Below are 20,740 nucleotides of genomic sequence, written 5' to 3'. Positions count from 1 at the left end.
AAACCAATGCAAAGAATTCATTTAGTTTCTCCGCAATGGCCTTATCGTCCTTGAGTGCTCCTTTAGCATCTCGATTTTCCAGTGGCCTCACTGATTCTTTAGCAGGCTTCCTGTTTCTGATGTACTTAAAATTTTTTTGCTATTACTTTTTGAGTCTTTGGATAGCTGTTCTTCAAATTCTTATTTGGCCTTCCTGATTATATTTTTACACTTCATTTGCTAGAGTTTATGCTAATTTCTATTGTCCTCACTAGGATTTAACTTCCCCTTTTTAGAGGATGCCTTTTTGCCTCTCACTGCTTCTCTTACTTTGTCGTTTATCCACGATGACTCTTTTTTGGTTCTCTTACTATGCTTTTTAATTTGGTGGGTACATTTAAGTTGAGCCTCTATTATGGTGTCTTTAAAATGTTTCCATGCAGCTTGCAGAGATTTTATTTTTGGAACTGTACCTTTTCATTTCTGTTTAACTAACCTCCTCATTTTTGTGTAGTTCCCCTTTCTAAATTAAATGTGACCATGTTGGGCCACTGTGGTGTTTTCCTCGCCACAGGGATGTTAAATTTAATTATATTATGGTCACTATTACCAAGCGGTTCAGCTATATTCACTTCTTAGAACAGATCCTGTGCTTCACTTAGGACTGCATCAAGAATTGCCTCTCCTCTTGTGGGTTCCAGGACTACCTGCTCCAAGAAGTAGTAATTTTAAGGTGTAAAGAAACTTTATCTCTGCATCCCATTCTGAGGTGATATGTACCCAGTCAATATGGGGAATGTTGAAATCCCCCATTATTATTGAGTTTTCTATTTTTATTACCTCTCTAATCTCCCTGAGCATTTTACAGTCACTATCACCATCCTGGTCAGGTGGTCGGTAGTGTATCCCTACCGCTATATTCTTATTATTCAAGCATGGAATTATTATCCCATAGAGATTCTATGGTACAGTTTGGTTCATTTGACGTTTTTATTTCATTTGATTCTACGCTTTCTTTCACATCTAGTGCCACTCCCCACCAGCACGACCTGTTCTCTCCTGCCGATATATTTCATACCCTGGTATTACTGTGTCCCATTGATTATCCTCATTCCACCAAGTTTCTGTGATGCCTATTATAGCAATATCCTCATTTAATATGAGGCACTCTAGTTCACCCATCTTATTATTTAGACTTCTAGCATTTGTGTATAAGCACTTAAAATAATTGTCAGTTTTTAGCTGTCTGCCATCATGTGATGTAATTGAATGGGACTCTTTTTCATTTGACTGTATCTCATCAGATACTACCTGTATTTTATCATCTTCCATCCTCTCTTCCTTACTAGGACATAGAGACTCTCCATTAATAGATCCTCCCCTAAGCGATGTCTCTGTCTGAACCACGAGCTTCTCTGCACCTGTTGGCTTCCCCCAGCCCTTAGTTTAAAAACTACTCTATGACTGTTTTACTTTTGTGTGCTTGTGCTTGACTCTGCAACTTTAATATTCTTTTAATCTAGTTTATAAGATGTAGACTTGCATATTCAGTATTGTATGGTAGAGTAATATGTTTCATATACATTTTAATAATTCAATTTAAAAAACAATATAATGCTAATTATTATAATCCTCTAAGTGTGATGGCTATTAATTCAGTAATAACTGTATTTGGAGCTTATAAACTTCTTGGTCCTGTTTGAGATTTTATGTATGTTTTATACAAATTAAACTGTAAATAATTCTGTTAGAATCCAACTTACAGTCAGCTCATATCCTGCTCTTACAATCTTTTGTATAATTAAACATGATAAAATGATGATTAAAAATCTTTCATTCTTTTACACTGCAATAACACTTAGGATAAAGACAGCACTTTCAATACACAGCTCTTTACCTTGCCTTTGGAGACAGTCTCCATGTTACTAGCCAGGTCGTCAATCTCCATCTTCAGTTCACTCTTCTCCTTCTCCAGCTTCTGCTTGACTCGTTGCAGGTTGTCGATTTGCTCCCCAAGCTCTGCCGTGCTGTCCGCGTGCTTCTTCCGGAGGACAGCGGCTGTGGCTTCGTGCTGCAGAGTGGCCTCCTCAAGGTCTCGGCGCATTTTCTGGAATTCTGCCTCACGCTTCTTGTTCATCTCAATCTGAACCGCTGTGGCTCCACCAGCTTCTTCCAGACGCTCACTGATCTCCTCGAGTTCCCTGGAGAGATCACCCCGCTGCTTCTCCGCTTTCGCCCGAGAGGCACGTTCAGCCTCTATCTCCTCCTCCAGTTCCTCAATACGAGCCTGGAGAACAACAGGAAACACTAAGACTGTGGCTTCAGTCTGGGGTCAACACCAGTATGGCTGTCAGCAGAGTACTGCTGGCATAACTCCGTAGAATAGATGCAGCTTACACTGACAACAGGGGATTCTGGTGGCAAGGAAACATCACCTCCCTGAACTAGGGTAGCTACGTCCAAACCCACTGAGAGAAATTTGGGTCCCTGGTACATCATGTTCACTGGGTCCACCTCTTTCCATTTCACTTTATTTACACAGATGTTAAACATGTTTTTGGGGTCCCCTGAGCTCAGGGCCCTGGTACAACTGTCCCTCCTTTCTCCCTACTCTCGTCAGCACTGCCTATATCAACAAAAGCTTTCTTCCACCAACACAGCTGCATCTACACTGGGGGGTAGGTCGCCAAATCTATATCAGTCAGGGATGTGCTTTTATCAAACCCCTGGCTGACATAACTCTGTCAACCTAATATAGACCATGCCTAAGAAAGATAGCTTTCAGAGTAGCAGCCGAGTTAGTCTGTATTCGCAAAAAGAACAAGAGGACTTGTGGCACTTTAGAGACTAACACATTTATTTGAGCATAAGCTTTAGTGCCACAAGTACTCCTTTTTCTTCTTCCTAAGAAAGATGGCTTCCTTTTAACTAAATTTGTTCTGAAGGACAGAAAAGAAAAAATGTATGACTAGCCTGTAACTCTTTAATCTTCTTCTGCAGCTGGATGCCCAGGACTTGCTCATCCTCAATTTTGCTTTGGAGCTGACTGATTTCAAAGTCTTTCCTTTTCACACGGAAAAAAAAAAGTTAGTGCTGGAACAAAATGGATCTGCAGTATACCCCCTGCAAACCAGACCTACTTCTTCAGTTTTTCCTCCAGCTGCTGTTTATCGTTTTCTAAATCCATTGTGGATTCCTGGGCCAGCTTCAAATCTCCTTCAAGTTTCCTCTTCGCTCTTTCAAGGTCCATGCGAATCTTCTTCTCTTGCTCCAGCGACCCTTCAAGCTAAACAGAAAAAGGCCATAAATTCTCTGCGAACAAGAGCCTAATGTCACACTGGTTTTGTTCTCTCCATATGTTATTGTGCCTACATCGTCCACTTGCTGCTCCAGCTTGGTTTTAGCTTTGCTCAGTGTGTTCACTTTGTCCTCTTCTGCCTGCAGGTCATCCAGGGTCTGCTGATGGGCCTCCTGGAGGGCTTTCTTTTCCTTTGTCAGTTTAGCGATGGTCTCATCCAGAACTGCCATCTCCTCGGTGAGGTTTTTCACCTGCAGAGTTGAACAAAGGTAGTTAAAGAAAATGGATACAAAACATTATTGTTTGTGAACCAGCAGTGTCATATTTTAGAAAGTTCGTTAGAGATTCTGCCTTATACCTTGTTTTCTGTGGCATGTTTTTCCTTTTCAACCTTGGCCAATGTTAACTCAAGGTCATCAATGTCTTTCTTCAGCTCTGAACACTCGTCCTCCAGTTTCCTCTTTTTGGCTGTCAGCTCAGCGTTCATCTCCTCCTCATCCTCTGCTCTTTCAGTCACCTCCTTAATTTTAGCTTCAAGTTGGATTTTGGTTTTGATCAGCTGGTCACATCTTTCCTCAGCATCAGCCAAGCTATCAGATTCCTACAGTGAATCCATTATTAGGATCTTTTCTAAAACGTTTTTTTGTTTTTCTTTTTTTTAACTGGTGTTTGTATCATAATAATTTTTACCACATCTGTTGGGATGACACTTCTATTTTTAACTCGTACTATCAGTGACTCATAATATTCTTTTAAAAAAACAGCCATTTGGCCTAAAAGTTCTATGTCTTCAACAAAATTTAGAAATGAAAAACGAATATTTTTTAAATATCTCACCGTAAATGAAGCATCTCTTACCAGTTGACATATTTGGCAAATATTTTTAGTGCCTCAAGTATGGCTTTACTTTTAAGATCAAATTTGAGGCTAGATCCTGCAAATGGATCTACTCTCATGAAACCCAGGACTTTATAGGAGTCCACACGGGTGGACTCTGCACCCACACAGAGCCCCACTGAAGTCAATGAGGCTGCTTGGGGGCTGATCCATTTGCAGGGTCTAGCTTTTGCATCTACATAGTGTTAAAACTAAAGACTAATCCTTCAAAGAACTTGCCTGAGAAATAATAGGGTTACAGCCAATGCAAAAATCTACTGAGTATGCACTCATCTACTTTCCTTAACGTTTTATGCACATCCTGTGGCTCATGTTTTAAAACTCTCTCTACAGTTCATTGTTTTCACAGGGTGGTAACTGAGACAGATTAAGGCATAAACACTATAAACTCATGTATAGAGCCTCTACTCTGTCATGTAATTACAGGAAAATCTCAGCACACAGTTAAGAAAATAAAGTAAGTTTCTAGCCTTCACGGTTATGAAGAACAAGTTGAAAATGTGACCCAAGTTTATTTGATGCAGTGTCAACTGCATGAGTTTGCAGACAACCTAAAACAAAAGTCTGAGAGGGCAGAATTGCCCCATTCCTCTCTAGGGGTGTGAGCACAAAGACCTGCTGCTCTGGTGGGCAACAGAGACCCTGCCCCCAAGGAGTAGCCTCCCTGCTGCTGCCACTCTAAGTGTGTTTGTGTGGGGAGACCACATTATGGGGTGGGGATGTAGGGGTGGAGCCACAGAAAGCTCCGCGTCATGGTCTGTGTCGGGTCCCCAACTGCCTTAATCCAGCCCTGAATGGTAACATCAGTGGCACAATAAATATAAATAGTACAGCAGATGTGTGAATTCATCATGGCATGTGAATACATTGGGATTGTCACAGTAAGGGTATGTCTCCACTGCATGCTTCTTTCGGTAGCCCCTAGCATGGGTAACAAATAGGAGTGTAGACAGTGAGGCCAGGCTGAGGCAAGTAGAGTACAGACATGCCTGAAGGGTGTGGGTATGTCCTCACGCACATACACGGTTCTCTACTTGCCCAAGCCGGGCCTCCCTGCTTACATTGCTGTTCTCTGCTTTCCCCACACGGAAGGACTCCACCAGCAGGGAAAGGCTCTGGCAGGGGAGCGGCAGCTGAAACCTTTTCCTGCTGTCTACTCTCTGCCAGAGCCTCACACGACACATGTAGCTGCAAACTGCAATGTGGCTGTAGCCGGCTTTTCACTGCCATGGGTAGCCACGTGTACCCTTACAGGCCACCAACCATAGTTTGTACTGTAGGTGTAGCCTAAGTTGCCATGGATGAGGCAGACGTATTTAAAGAGCATAACTTTGCTTCTCCGAATTTGCTTGCTCTCACCTTGTTTTAGGGCATGACCTGTCATACGTGGCTGGGAGTATTGCTATTTATTTATTTATACACCTATACTTTCTTTTTGATACTTTATATTTTAAACACGGGGAATATTTTATCTTGGCCAAACACTGATCCCAGTGCTATTAATGGGATGCTTCATGGGAAAGTTGCATTTGGAAGTTTCAGCTTGGACCTTTCTACTGTGCAATAAGGGTCGAATGCACTGGTGATACTCACAGACTGCACTTGGAGCTGCAGGTCGTTTTTCTCTTGCAGCAGGGTCACCATTTTCTCCTCCAGTTCTTTCCTTTTTGCCTCAGACTTAGCAAGCTCCTCCTTCGTTTTCTCAAACTCTTCCTTCATGTTGGCCATCTCCTTCTCAGCTTCAGCACTCTTCAGCAAGGGCTTAATCTTGAAGTACAGCTTCATCCAGGGCCAGTGCTTGACATTCATGAATGAGCGAACATTGTATTGGATACAGAAGATGGACTCTCTATAATGTCATCAGAATATATGGTCAGTGTTATGGGCCAAATTCAGAGGTGAGTCCAAAGGCCAGATACTGCAATTCTACTAATTGTGAGTAGAATTTATTCAGCCAAGTAGCCTCATTTGAGTTCAAATGGGGCCACTCACATGAAAACATACTACTCTAAGGGTTACAGACTCTGGACCTGCTTGAGCCTCAGAAAGTCTAGGGGGAGTAAAACTCCACTGTCGGTCTCCTCAATGTGCATGTTGAACTAAAGTCTTGACTCACACTCACAAACCGGAATGAACTTTTGCTCCCTCTTTACACATCACATCTGTAACTGACCTACTCCCTCTGATGAGTGTTTTGGAGTCTAAGGGACTCTGAACTGGTGTAACTCACATTCTGAGGAGCCAAAGAGAATTTAGCATAAAAGTACCCAACTGGAAGGTGTAAGTTAAAGTTGGCCACCCCTAGTCTAACACACACTTTATTACACCTTCTTCTTGCTCCTTGGTATACCAGTTATACCGATTTACACTCCCAGATAGAGCTGGGCAAATAATTGATTCGTTGGTTCACTGGCAGTTCCGAAAAATAAAATAAAAAAAAATTCAGTTTGGGTTAAACCAAAACTAATGTTTTTCTGAATTTTCAGTGAATTGAAAACGGTGGAAAATTTCATTTAAGATTGAATAAAACTTTTTGGTTTGAGTTCAGGCTTTTTAAACTTTCATTTAATAAAAGCAAAGGAAAAGAAGGGCTAGATTCCCAGACCACAGGGGAAGGTGGATGTGGCGCTATGTCTCTACCTTCTCCTTTGGTTGTCTATATGTAGAATTTCAGTTTCCTGGTGACTCTAGCCCCAGTTTTTGGTACTAAACTATCAGCAATTTTGTGACTAGTTTAGGTCAACCTGAAACTGCATTTTTCAGCAAACGAACTATTTGTCTGAAAATTTTCACCCAGCTCTACTCCCAAGTGCTCACACATACAGTGGATTAATGAGATCTAAGTTAGACAGAATCCACCCCTCCAATTCTGTTCATTTCACCTCTGTGGGGTGACACAAACCCAACAGATCAAATGCAGTACATTTCTACCTTCTTTCCATCATTTTCTTGAATTCCACTCTCATCAGGAAGCCACGACACATGGCTTGTGTGCGGGTGATAAGCTGTGCCAGTTTATCATCTCTCATCTCCTCTAGAACACCCAGAAGTCCTGCTTTGAAGAACACCTTGAGGAAGAGAATGTTAAAGACAATCACTTTCATTCTGTACAAAATACAAATAGACGGTGTTTGAATCAGAGTGTTTGTACCTTGGTGTGACCAAATTTATACTGGGTGTGATCAACATCAATGGACCCAAGTAGTTTCTCAGAAGCCTTCTTGCTGTCCATGAACTGTCCTTCTGGAATGGCACTTGCATTTAAAACCCTATATCTGTGGGAGAAAACAAAATATGAAGAAGCTCACATTGCTCACAATTCTGGCCACACTGGCCATGTCTCTGTCACTGCCTTTGTCCTCCCATGAAGCCCCTATTCTGAGGTCCCACAGACAGACCCATCATGAAATTCAGCTTTATGGTATTTAAAGGGCTACACAGTCACCTAGCATGGCCACTCCACTGATCACCCAGCCCCTTCCCCTCCCCACACACAGGAAAAGTGTGGCATTTTTGCTGCTTTTTGGACTATACCATTTTGGTCCTAAATTTCTTCTATACACACAGCATGTGTGGGCACTGCAGTGACTACAATAGTTAAAGTAGTTAGAAAAGGCAAGCTATTCCACACAGAGAGAAAATGGAACAGGGACTGGAGGAGTCTGACCTCTGTTTAAAGTCTGCGTAAATGACTCTGCTGGGGAATCCTTTCCTGCAGATTCTGATCCCTTCCAGCACGCCATTACACCTTAGCTGGTGTAGTACGAGTTCATGTTCCATGGCACCTTAACAAATCACAGCATGAATTAGTACCTTATTGTGCAGCCCAGAGGGAATGGCTGCATCTCACTAAGATCTCTGTACACTGGCGCGTCTTACCGGGTGTCTTCGTTTCATTGGGAATGATGCACCGCACAAAGTGAGGATGAGTGCTTCTCAGATTGCTCATCAGCTTGTTTAAATTCTCCTGTGAGACCATAAGCAAAGGTTTAAGTTAATCAAAGTTGCATCTGTATCTGCACTGATAGACGCAGTAAACCCATAACCAATGTAATCAGACTAGCTTGCAAAACTTCCCAGCTGGGCTCATTCTAACCTAAGGTGCCCGCTTTCTTTGGATCTTGAACACGGTCATTAAACTGGCATATAAAACTCTGAAAGTAGCACTACTTGAGCAAGCTGGAAAAGGCTACTAAGACAGGACCAGAAACTAATGGGAAATGGCCACAAGGGCTGTTATGGAAGCCAAAAGAGGAAATTTTCAGAGAAAGATGATTATCTGCAAACATCAGGCCGTCATTCTGAACAAGGTATTTCTTTCTGTTGATTATATTGGAAAATGCAGCGGGAATGGGAGAGAAAGGGGGCAAATACAGTGGCAGAAGAGGCTAACAAATGACACACTTCTGTGTTTTCAGGTGTTTGAAATGTAGGCAGTATGGGCCATTAACATCCCTGAAATCCAGAGCTGAGTGGAAGGCTGCACATGACCCTGTAACAATTTCCACTGAAAGCGAAAGAAGCAGGAAGGGGAATATTAAATTCTATAACAGCATCTCTGGGGCGGTTCTCTTAAGACTAATTTGATTTGACATATTTGTTTCTGACATCTTCATCCTGGGAGAGGAGACAAAAGGACAGACTCTGCTTTCCGTTACACCTAGGTATATTCAGAGTAACTCTGCCACGGAATAGAAATGGAGTTACTATGAGCCACCTCCTCAGATCTGACGCTGCTGCACGTGGCACAAATCAGGAGGGAGGCTGCATTGTTAGCTACAAAGGCTGCCCCGAGACACAGTTCAAAGCAATCCCTGGGCAGTTCTAAGATGTGCCTACTGCCCATAGCACCAACAGCCTGTTCTCGCTTCCAGACATTAGCTGAACCATGCCGCTTTCCCTCCACCATATCCCTTGTGCCAGTTGCTGGAAAGCAGGTGGTCTTGGACCCACTGTGCTGGCCCTACTCCTTCTGCACATTCCCCCATGCTCGGCAGGCAGGCAGCCTAAGGCGGGCAGCCAGGCCTACTAATACCAGTACATAGTGGCCACAGTAGGGGGTAAATTTAGCCCTATTGGTTTAATCCTGTGTAAATGAGAACAGAATCTGTCCGAAGTACTTTAGACATCATCCAAAGCTGGGTGTCTTTCCACTGATTTTGATGGGCTTTGGATCAGGCCCTTTAAAAGCAACTGAAAGAGGCTTTTTGACTTAAAAAGTTCATAACTGAGACCATTGGGAAAATAGACTTTTTAGATGTAAAGGGAATTTCCTAACCACTGTCACAGAGAACGCAATAATGAACAATGTACTGTACCCTGAAAAGAGCAGAGACGGTCTGGAAAGAAGAACCCTTCTTCTTGCCTCCCTTCTTGCCACCACCCTCTGAATCACACACAAAAAGGACAAAATTAAAAGGACGCACTTTGGGGTTTGAACAGTTACTCTCACAGGCTGGTGGTGTTTGCCTGTAACAGCCAACCCTGTTAATAAACATTGGTCAGGCTGAGAAAGGGCTAATGGTTTCTGCTACAGCAGACAGCTCATTATTAGGACTGTCGATTAATCACGGTTAACTCACGCAATTAACTCAAAAAAATTAATCTCAATTAAAAAAATTAATCACGCTTAATCGCAGCTTTAATCGCAGTGTTAAACAATAGAATACCAATTGACATTTATTAAATATTTTGGATGTTTTTCTACATTTTCGTATATACTGTATTCTGTGTTGTAGTTGAAATCAGTGTATATTATTTTTATTACAAATATTTGTGCTGTAAAAATGCTAAACAAAAGAAATAGTGTTTTTCAATTCACCTCATAGAAGTACTGTACTGAAATCTCTTTGTCATGAAAGTGCAACTTACGAATGTAGATTTTTTTTGTTAGATAACTGAACTCAGAAACAAAACAATGTAAAACTTCAGAGCCTACAAGTCCACTCAGTCCTACTTCTTGTTCAGCCAATCGCTAAGACAAACAAGTTTGTTTACATTTACAGGATATAATGCTGTCCACTTCTTATTAACAATGTCACCAGAAAGTGAGAACAGGCATTTGCATGGCACTTTTGTAGCTCGCATTGCAAGGTATTTATGTGCCAGATATGCTAAACGATCATATGCCCCTGCATGCTTGGGCCACCATTCCAGATGACATGTTTCCATGCTGATGATGCTCATTAAAAAAATAATGCGTTAATTAAATTTGTGACTGAACTCCTTGGGGGAGAATTGTATGTCCGCTGCTCTGTTTTACCCACATTCTGCCATATATTTCATTTTATAGCAGTCTCGGATGATGACCCAGCACATGTTGTTCATTTTAAGAACACTTTCACTGCAGATTTGACAAAACACAAAGCAGGTACTAATGTGAGATTTCTGAAGATAGCTACAGCACTCAAAAATAAATATAAAGTGAGCACTGTACACTTTGTATTCTGTGTTGTAATTGAAACCAATGTATTTGAAAAGGTAGAAAACATCCAAAAATATTTAAATAAATGGTATTCCATTATTGTTTAGCAGTGTGATTAATCGCACGATTAATCACAATTAATTTTTATAATCGTGCGATTAATCATGATTAATTTTTTTTATTGCTTGACAGCCCTACTATCACACCCATATGTAAGGGAGGTCGGAGTGACTGTCTGGAGAAAGAGGATCTAGGGTGTGCAACGCACAGTCTTGACAATACTAAGGAGGAGGCTTGAGCTACACTTGATCAGATTTTTTATTTCCTTGTTAATAAGACCAAGCCACAGAAAGAAGATGACTTCTCACTCTCTACAGTGTGCCACTAGATTAGAACTGGTAGGGATTCTAGAGGAATCAGTAGTGGTTTGAGCATTGGCCTGCTAAATCCAGGGTTGTGAGTTCAATCCTTGAGGGGGCCATTTAGGGATCTGGGGCAAAAATTGGGGATTGGTCCTGCTTTGAGCAGGGGATTGGACTAGATGACCTCCTGAGGTCCCTTCCAACCCTGATATTCTATTAATCCTATCTATGAAACAATTAAAATACGGATTTCACAGAAATTACCTGCATCTTTACCATACGTGGCAAAGAGCAAAGCCAGTGTTTTCATTGACGATTTCTGGTACAGCCCAATGACGGTTTCATTCAGGGGATCTTTGTTCTTCTCGAGCCAGCCAGTGATGTTGTAGTCCACAGTGCCAGCATAGTGCACCAGGGAGAAGTGGGCCTCAGCCTTTCCTTTGGCAGGCTTGGGCTTCTGGAAGTTGTTGGACTTGCCAAGATGCTGGTCATAGAGCTTGTTCTTGAAAGATGTATCAGTCGCCTTGGGGAACATGCACTCCTCTTCCAGGATGGAGAAAATACCCATTGGCTGAAAGACACAGCAACAGATAAGAAGGGGGATGGGAGAAGAGAGAGAGAGATTACATGAGGATTTTCTGGATGCAACAATGTGACCATCTCTTGGTCTAGTTAAAAAGAGGATATTACTAGTGCGGTGGAGGACAGGTAATAGTGTTGATGTAATATACTTACATTTCTGTAAGTCATTTGGTTTTGTACTCATGACATTTTGATTACAAAACTAGAAAGATTTAAATTAACATGGCACACATTGAGTGGATTAAAAGCTGGCCAACCTGATTTCCACTCTTGGAAAAAAGAGGGTGTCATAAAGCTGTGTGTGGTCTTCTTAATGTTTCAGAGTAAAAAATTAGAACATTATGGGTCAAGATATTTATGGCCCTCAGCATGGAAAATCCATCTAAAATTCAATGCAAAACACAGTAATTAAAGAATTCTTGAATATATAAGGCATTTGAATTGAAAAGATACCTTCTCAATGAGCTCAATGCAGGCAGCCAGGTCCATCCCAAAGTCAATGAACTCCCATTCGATCCCTTCCTTCTTGTACTCCTCCTGCTCCAGCACAAACATGTGGTGGTTGAAAAACTGTTGCAGTTTCTCATTGGTGAAGTTGATGCACAGCTGCTCCAGGCTGTTGAACTACAAAAATGCAAAGAATTACTTTCAATGTGTATGTGAAAAAGCTAAATTATGAAGAACAATGCTACTATTGTGCAGCAAATCCTGGGAGACTTTCTGAATTCCTCTTCCTAAAGCCAGCCAGATGTTTTGGGAGTTCTATTCTCAGCTCTGCCAAGACATTTCTGCAGTGTCAGGCCTAGGCTTCTCCAGGTATTTCTGTGCTCTGGGACCCAAGCCTACTTGGGCATTTCTCAACTCTTGGCCCTGATCCATGACCAGGCATTTGGGTCTGAACCTGGCCAACCCCTTCTGAGCTCTCAGCCCTCTGGCCTATTGGCACATTTCCAAACCCTCAGCCCCAAGCCTGCCTGGGAATTAGCGAGCTGCCCACTAGGTGCCATAAACACCTACAATAATTTGTGTTAGGTACACAATCATTTCTTTTCTATTAGGTACCACCTGTTAACAATTTGAATGCACTTTCAGTGCAGTTGTCATTTCTACATGTACCACACAAGTCTATCAAAAAATGGACTCATTAGAGGGTCATGCTGCCTTAATGTAAGATCAAGAGACACTGTTTCTGCAGAAAAGTCAGGCTTTTCCAGGAAATTATTTAAATAAAAAATATACAATGTTAAAAAAACTCTCAAAGTTCTCAGAACCCCTGAGTGTCCCTTCCAGGAACCTGCTGTCAAATCCCTGCTCCTTACATCAAAGATCTCAAAGCCAGCAATGTCCAGGACACCAATGAAGTACTGTCTGGGCTGCTTGGTATCCAGCTGCTGGTTGATACGAACAACCATCCACAGGAACATCTTCTCATAGACCGCCTTTGCCAGAGCACCCACCGAATTGTGCACCTAAACCAGTAGGAGAGGGACTGGAGTTACCATACAAAGCAGAAGAAGAAACCCGGGTGTGTTAATTCAAACCAGGAGTTCTAGATCACCAATTGTTACCTGCTGCACGGTTTGACCTTTGGTCACATATTCATTCCCAACCTTGACTCGGGGGTAACACATGGCTTTGAGCAGGTCAGCTGAGTTCAGATTCATCAGATAGGCTGCTTTGTCAGCCACTAAATAAGGAGAGGAATGAATTAGTAGCTCAAAGATAGGCTTTGGTGTCTTTTATAATGACTAGAAAAGAGTAATGAGATCTGTTTGTGTTTTACCAGCTACCACATCTATTAATAACTCCAGTAATTATGGAGTTTAGATCTTCCTTTATTTTTTGATTTCTCGGTTAATTGTTTTGCATTTGATTGAGAGGGTCTGTACATCAAGTGATTGTAAGAATTTGTTCACAAATACCTCATAAGGGCCAAATAAAAACAATTTTTAAGGAGAAAGAAGCCGATGAACAGACAGAATGAAAAGATGGCTTTGAAGTTCTTTCTTTTCCACTTTACTGTGCAGCTTGTCTAGGGATTCTAATTTCTGAATGATCAGAAGGAAACAGGCTAATGGCCAAACACTGTCCTGACCTAAACCTGTGCAATTCCATTGACTTCAGCTCCCACAGCTCCTGCGGCCTCCAGCATTGGCTAAATTACTTAAATGATTTTGTTATTAATAACAGCATGTAATGCCATTATTGAATATATCATGACCAGGTCTATAATGGTCGTGTTTCCTTACAACTGTTTTCTTTCGTTCTGTTTGCATTTGCCCTTAGATCCTAATCCTCTAAAGAAAGCGAAGCGTTTTCACTCTGTAAAGAGCAGTTAGCTTTTGACAAAGTGAACAACTGACCTTGAAATAATGTCTATTTATAGAACCACTCCTATATTCCCTTCCAGAGACATACATCCTAGAGAGAGGAAGATCAGAATCCTGGGCAGAGCACAGACTCTCACTCTTCAGAGACAACAAGTGGCTTCTATCTTTTTATCTAACGGAAGGATCTCAAACCCTAGGGCCCCAATTCTGGACTCAGCTGCTTTGCCTTTACACCACCTCTACTGGAATAAAATGCCATAAACCAGACAGTTTCAAGCACTGGGAAATATCCTCAGCATAAGGGACTTCCTTGGAAGGTATAAAGCAGCTGGAACAGCTCTTCAGTGCTCCCCTTGCAGCCCATCAGCTATGGGGCGTCCCAGCAGTGCTCCCGACAAAGGGATTATGGCAGGACTGCTGCAGTATCATAGATATTCTCCACTGAAAAAACAGCTCCTGGGGGCTGGTATAGTTGAGCATACATTACAGCAGCTCTCTGGCCATACCAGCTTATGTTAGTCAGCAGGGTTGGCCCCAGCAAGCTGGAGAATCCCAGGGACTTCAGAGGTGGTTCACTGCCAACCTTGCCCTTCCTGAGATCTGCCAGGCTCAGCCCAAATGAAGCTCAGTGTCAGTGCCTAAGAGCCTCATTCTCCACTGCCTGCCACCTCATACAAAGTGAGTGCAAATTGGATGTAACACCCTGCTAGTTCAGAACTCTCTGCTCACATATCCTGGAAGCAACATTTTATACACACTTTGCAAGGCATAATCACAGAAGACTAGGGTTGGAAGAGACCTCAGGAGGTTATCTAGTCCAACCCCCTGCTCAAAGCAGGGCCAACCCCAACCAAATCATCCCAGCCAGGGCTTTGTCAAGCCGGGCCTTAAAAACCTCTAAGGATGGAGATTCCACCACCTCCCTAGTGAAATAGTTTTTTTCTAATATCCAACTTAGACCTCCCACACTGCAACTTGAGACCATTGTTCCTTGTTCTGTCATCTTCCACCACTGAGAACAGCCTAGCTCCATCCTCTTTGGAACCCCTCTTCAGGTAGTTGAATGCTGCTATCAAATCCCCCCTCACTAAGTGAGGGACTAGGTGCCAGGCCATGTAAACTTAGGCCCTTTGCTTCTCTGTTTCTTCATCACCATTAGCAGAGACATTGGAAGGATTCTTCACTGCATTACTTTAGCTTTACACCAGTGCAACACCATTGACATTAGTGGATTTACATCAATATAAAACTGATGGCAGAGTGGCAAATCAGTGTCTAATATAGCAGCAGCCATAGGGACAGATTCACTAGCAAACTCTGGCTGTTATGTGCTGTTCCAGTGATGCAAAGCAGGTTGGAACTCAACTGAATTATCTGCTTAAAACAAATTAAAGTTGGATTTGCAATGCCAGAGTTAAACGAAACATCTAGAACATATCTGTAAATCTGGCCCTGGGTTATTGGTTGAGAGTTTAGATACAGATTTTGCCAATACCTTCGGTGCCATCTGGCTCTGCCTGTTCTTCACGCTGCTTCTGCTTGAATTTCAGGTTCCCATAATGCATGACTGCCCCTGTCAGCTTGTAAATGGCTGTTTTTTCCTCAGCAGTGAAACCCAATATGTCAATGGCGCTCTGCCAGAAGAATCAGTAATGTAAATATCTTCTCCAGTAAAGTTAACACTCCACATGATAATTCTCATGTGTTACTTACATCTGTGGCCATGAGTTCTTCCTGGTCATCGATGCTGGCTACAGTGATCTCACCTTGACTCACAAAGGGGAAGTCATATGGGTTGGTGGTAATCAGAAGCATCTCTGAAAACAAGAATAGGATATACATGGATATAATTTAATTGACCATGTTACCGAGTTCATCAGTGACCGTTCCACCAAAAGAGTTAAAACGTTTCTTACCAATTAGTTCTGGCTTCTTGTTGGACATGATCTGATAAAATATGTGGTAGCTTCTTTCCGCCTTGAGCTGGAAAGTGACTCTAGATTTCTCCAGCAGATCTGGCAAGGCAGGTAAAGTACAATTAGCCACAAGAAAACACCATGAGAAAGAAAGAGAGACAGAGAATTGTGACCCTTAAAGGGAGGTCCCTTACATGTTTCAATGTCAGCAGAAGCCAGTTTCCCTGTGGTGCCAAAGTGGATTCTGATGAATTTACCCTTTAAAGGAAAAAAAAGTTATTTCGTTTAAACCCTCAGAGACAGACTCCAGAAGTGGGATTTGCAAAGCTGCCCTGGGGTCTCTTCCGCAGGTGTGAAAACTCAGCCAAGATTTATATTGTCAGTCTAATGGTAGGAACATATACGGCCCATCATTGCACTTGTGGCTAGGAACAATTTTGTCAAAAAGACTTACAAAACGAGAGGAGTTGTCATTCCTCACGGTCTTGGCATTACCAAAGGCCTCCAGCAGGGGGTTGGCGCTGATGATTTGATCTTCAAGGGTCCCCTACAAAGTAACAATTATTGTCAAATTAAGGTCGTTTTAAACCAAATGGCAGCTTCAGAATAGAACATTTAATCCCTTCTCTAATGACCAACTCACTTGCATTTTGCCCGGCTCTTCCTTCTTCTTCTCCCCAGAAACTGCAATTGTTGCAAAATACTGGATGACACGCTTTGTGTTCACAGTCTTTCCAGCACCGGATTCTCCGCTGTCAAATCAAACAGAGAAGCAGAGAACACATCACCAAAGAGTTTCTTCCTGCAGTGCACAGCAAAGCCAGCAAAAACCGGAGCAGGGAAATATACATACGTGATGAGGATTGACTGATTCTCCCGATCTGTGAAAGAGACAGAACCAAAAAGACTTAAAAGAGTTACTGTGTAACATTGAACTCACTGAAAACTGAATGAAACAAATAAGTGCTGGGATTTGCAAAGGGGCCTCAGGGCATCCGGCAACTAACTAAAAGTCCATAGGAATTCAGCATCTACCTCCCTTAGGCCTCTTTGAAAATCCTAGCCATAATAAATATAAGCTCATGCAGATCAATAGAGCCATCACAGGATACTTACACCCATGTCCCTTTCACAGAATTCCCTCTTACAGAAATCTGATGAAGCTGTTTATATCTCAGGACAGCAAAGGGGTATATAGAATAACGACCTGATCCTCAATTTATAACCATCTGCATAGCATCAGTGCAAAAAGAGTGCAAAGTGCGTGTGAATTATCTCACAAGGTGTAAGGGAGTGGAGAATTCTGATGCACCACTTTGCACAAGTGTAAATGACACACACGATGCAAAGTCAGGAAGAATCAGGCTTCCTGAGAACAGAGTGTCATGATTTTTTACAGGTCTTCTTTGGGCCCAGCTAGAGCCAGAAAGTGCAGACGCAGATATGGACCTTCTGTACTTTTTCCATTAACCACACTCTTGTGAACTTCCAAAAAGGTTTGCTTTGGGTTCTCTGAGAGCTGGGCTAATGTTTGGGTCAGGTTCAGTTTGTCTTTGGATGAATTCGTGTTTGCACATTGCTAGTTCTGAAGGTTTTTGGTGTCTTTAGCTGAATGTCATATTTCCCGGAAAGAAGATTGTGATTCCTCATATGAAATTTTCACTCTATAATCACTTTTCAGGAGTTGAGCCACTCACCAGTTAACATGAACTGATAGGCATTGTCAGAAATGGAGAAGATGTGGGGAGGGGCCTCTTGACGTTTTTTGCCCCTGTAGGCAGTCACAACTTCTGGGTTGTACACCGGCAGCCACTTGTAGGGGTTGACAGTGACACAGAAGAGACCCGAGTAGGTCTGAAAAAAAGGGAGATAACGTGATGGGCTTCCACATGATTTAGTGTAGCTGTTAGTTTGGAAGTCCAGGAAAGACATCGGCCTGTACTTACATAGATCATCCAGGCTGCGTAACGCTCTTTGAGGTTATACAGGACAGCAGGTTCATGGAGATGGGTCATCATTGCCATGTCCTCGATTTTATCATATTTGGGAGGGTTCATGGAGAAGACTTGATCTTCCTTAACAGTCAAAGTCTGGAAGGAAAGAAGAGACCCATTTCTATCAGCTAAGAACAGAGGAGGAACAAAATGCTGTTCCTTACTCCTTGTTTTTACTCACTTCTCCTTTTTCAGACTTGACTGTGACCTTCCCTCCTTCCCGGCTCTGGATTGTGCCTTTCACAAAGGATTCCTTGGGATGCGCCACAAAGACCGAAGTCTTAGCATCGAAAGGCTTGTTCTGGTCCTCAATTCTCTCCTTCTCTGACTTTCGGAGGAAAGAAGCTGCCACCCCAAAGGCGGCCATCTCAGCATCCGACGACATGGCTGCGGTTTATCTAGGGCAGCTCAGCAGTGAGCTCTGATGGGGAGAAAATGTTACCTTTTTGACTCAGGAACTGGAATGAAAGAAACGCCAGAGCTGGGTGATAGGCTCTCTCACTCACTTTAGACCCAGACACTCATTTGGGGCTTCACTTTATCACACTTTTCATTCCCACCCCTTTTTCACCTTGCCTGTTCAGATCTCTATAATTAGGGGCCATGCAGTTCCATTGGGATGAACTCCACTGTCCACCGCATTTGTTGATAGGAATAGCATATGCAGATCCCTACATGAGGGACCAGGAAGAGCCAAAAACATACTAGGAAATATGAAAGCCCTCTTACATCCTCTCTTCTAGCTATGTTTTAGACTGTATGGTGTGCTTACAGTGAGGGAAAGGGAGCAGGAGGGTGGATATTGGGAGAGGTGCAAAGGGGAGGTTACTATTGTCATTGCTTTTGATAAAGAATTTTCCAGCATTAGAGAATAAAGCACTGGTTCTCATGTAATTTAAACTCTGTCTGTCTGTCTCTCCCACTCCAGTTAACCAAATATTATCAATATGCCTTTATTTGCCATTACTCCTTTTATAGTTTCCTTACCTAACTACATAAGAACTATACGGTACATTCGTGGCACTGTCAGACTGGTCGAGTCAGTGTGAAAGGGCCACCAGCTGCCTTAAACATTGCCTGAAACCCTCTTCTGAAGGCATTTTCACACATGGCATCTAAGTCCCACTCACTAAGCTACTCTGTGCAGTAAGAGATGAAAACTTGATTAGCATTTACCAGAGAGAGGTGCGTCTCTTTCAGCTGGCGCAAAATTATTGTCAGTGATGTTTGGGGTGTGGGGGAAAAGCAAATTCTGGATACATGTTCATTAAAAGAATAGATTTATTCTGTGGACAAGTAATTAGATTCTGTCCCCGGTGGGTCTCCTCTGTTGGGCCACTCTGTCCTGGTTTATTAGGGACCTACGAGCTGAGGTGTCGGAGCTCACTGTGTACAATTACGTTGTGATGTGTGTATTCAGGAGAGGTATCTCAGAGAGGGCACTGGCCGGCCCAGCACTAGTGGTCAGTGGCTTCAAGTCCAGCCACTTTGGAGATCTGCCTGTCATGGGCAAGAGAGCCCAAGTGCAATATACAGTGCATTTACACAATGGGCATAGATATTAGGGGATACAATGACTGCCTATTGAGCTGTATAGAAATCCCACCCTAGAGGGTCACTCACCCTCCCCTGGGAATTAGTAAATCAGGATCTTACCTCTTTCGTGACACCAGATGGCTAGTATGCAGACTGGAAGCTGGTCAGTATTCTAAAATAGAAATAGAAATTCCTTTCTTATTGCTGCATGAAACTCTAGTGGTAAACTGGAGACTGAAAATGTATAGATGCCTTGAAAAATGGATTTAAAAGCCCTGATGACAGAGCCAATCCCTCCTGGAAATGAGTGCTAGCAGCAGCAGGAATGCAGTGGGATGTGTGGTATGCAGGGGTACTTTCTCCTCTCTGCAAGCCCAGATCCCCCCATACACCTACCTTGAAGCTTTCTGTGCAAGAACAAGGCAGATTCATCCTAGGGGCACTTTTATAGGGTCTTATCTGCACATGCAGCAGCCTCCTCCTCTTTCTTAGGTCAAGGCATTTTTGGCAAAGTATTGTTTGGCAAACTTGACTCAGAGCATGATTGTCATTCATATAAGACATGGATATATATAGAAAGATTTGTTGTCTTACCAGCTATGTGAATAAATCTCCTATAAATATTATGACTGGGAATTTGAAGAGGAAGTGCTCTGTAGTAGTTATAGCAGGGCACTGTTGGGACTGCTGGCTTCTAGTTCTGGCTGAGCCACTGATTTACTATGCGACACTTTAGATTTCTGTGTCATAGAGCTCGGTAGAGATTAAATGGTTTATCATTATTATTAATTGTTATTATTATTATTATAAAGACTTTTGGCAACTGTGGTCTCGGAAATCCTGCAATAAAGCAAGCAGAGAGAGGTTTGGAATAGTCCTGATCTCAGAAATGACAAACAGTATATCTACACTTGGAGCTACAAATTCCAACTCGAGGCAATATACCCACACTAGCTTGGCTAGCGCACTAATCAGAGCAGTGTTTAGCTGTAGCTATGGCGGCCAAGTGGCGAGAAGGGCTAGTCACCCAAATACATGCCTAGTGTCGCAAACAGATACTTACAGAAGAAGAAGAAGAAGAAGAAGAAGAAGAAGAAGACTGTTTTGTGTAGATTTTGAGCTTTATAAACATTTTTTAATTTTTCAAAATACAATTTAAGAAAATTTTGAAACAAAAAAATGAAACCTTTTGTTTAGAAAAAATCAAATCAAAACATTTCCGATTTTTAAGGGTTTCTTTTGACCAAAACAATTCAGCAAAATCTACATGAATTCACAAAATGTTTGGTATCAAAAAAGCTGTATTTTTGTGCCAAAAAATCCCCGTTTTGTTAGCAACATTTTGCCTAGCTGTATTTGGGAGCTACTTGCAAACACATTGAAGGGTGACAGTAACTTTATTTTTAATTCCACATATTGTTC

At 42.3% G+C, this 20,740-nt stretch overlaps 1 protein-coding gene across 5 annotated transcripts in view; it reads right to left on the bottom strand.

Moving 5' to 3' along the window:
- The window catches only part of LOC102947197 (myosin heavy chain, skeletal muscle, adult), a 30,940-nt gene extending 12,773 nt beyond the window's left edge, over positions 1–18,167 (bottom strand). The window contains exons 1-26 of one of the 5 annotated variants that reach the window (XM_037913488.1): positions 17,964–18,167; positions 17,735–17,878; positions 17,486–17,642; positions 16,642–16,669; positions 16,432–16,540; positions 16,243–16,335; positions 15,983–16,046; positions 15,789–15,887; positions 15,586–15,689; positions 15,368–15,506; positions 13,111–13,229; positions 12,862–13,011; positions 11,996–12,166; positions 11,225–11,531; positions 10,881–10,897; positions 9,493–9,558; positions 8,054–8,141; positions 7,842–7,959; positions 7,326–7,449; positions 7,106–7,242; positions 5,768–6,023; positions 3,636–3,878; positions 3,352–3,528; positions 3,120–3,265; positions 2,953–3,043; positions 1,877–2,266 (exon numbers count right to left, since the gene is read on the bottom strand). In XM_037913488.1, coding sequence (XP_037769416.1) covers positions 1,877–2,266; positions 2,953–3,043; positions 3,120–3,265; positions 3,352–3,528; positions 3,636–3,878; positions 5,768–6,023; positions 7,106–7,242; positions 7,326–7,449; positions 7,842–7,959; positions 8,054–8,141; positions 9,493–9,558; positions 10,881–10,897; positions 11,225–11,531; positions 11,996–12,166; positions 12,862–13,011; positions 13,111–13,229; positions 15,368–15,506; positions 15,586–15,689; positions 15,789–15,887; positions 15,983–16,046; positions 16,243–16,335; positions 16,432–16,540; positions 16,642–16,669; positions 17,486–17,642; positions 17,735–17,878; positions 17,964–18,167 — 3,741 coding nt within the window. Of the gene's footprint in view, positions 1–1,876; positions 2,267–2,952; positions 3,044–3,119; positions 3,266–3,351; positions 3,529–3,635; positions 3,879–5,767; positions 6,024–7,105; positions 7,243–7,325; positions 7,450–7,841; positions 7,960–8,053; positions 8,142–9,492; positions 9,561–10,880; positions 10,898–11,144; positions 11,174–11,224; positions 11,532–11,995; positions 12,167–12,861; positions 13,012–13,110; positions 13,230–15,367; positions 15,507–15,585; positions 15,690–15,788; positions 15,888–15,982; positions 16,047–16,242; positions 16,336–16,431; positions 16,541–16,641; positions 16,670–17,485; positions 17,643–17,734; positions 17,879–17,963 lie in introns of all 5 variants that reach the window. The other 4 variants (XM_037913490.1, XM_037913487.1, XM_037913489.1 and 1 more) reach the window with 4 other exon arrangements.
- Between the last annotated feature and the right edge of the window lie 2,573 nt (positions 18,168–20,740).

Source organism: Chelonia mydas, chromosome 14 (genome assembly GCF_015237465.2).
Source record: "Chelonia mydas isolate rCheMyd1 chromosome 14, rCheMyd1.pri.v2, whole genome shotgun sequence".
In the NCBI taxonomy this organism is placed as follows: domain Eukaryota; kingdom Metazoa; phylum Chordata; order Testudines; family Cheloniidae; genus Chelonia; species Chelonia mydas.
Note: the sequence above shows the minus strand (reverse complement) of the source record. Positions and strands in the feature narration are given on the sequence as shown.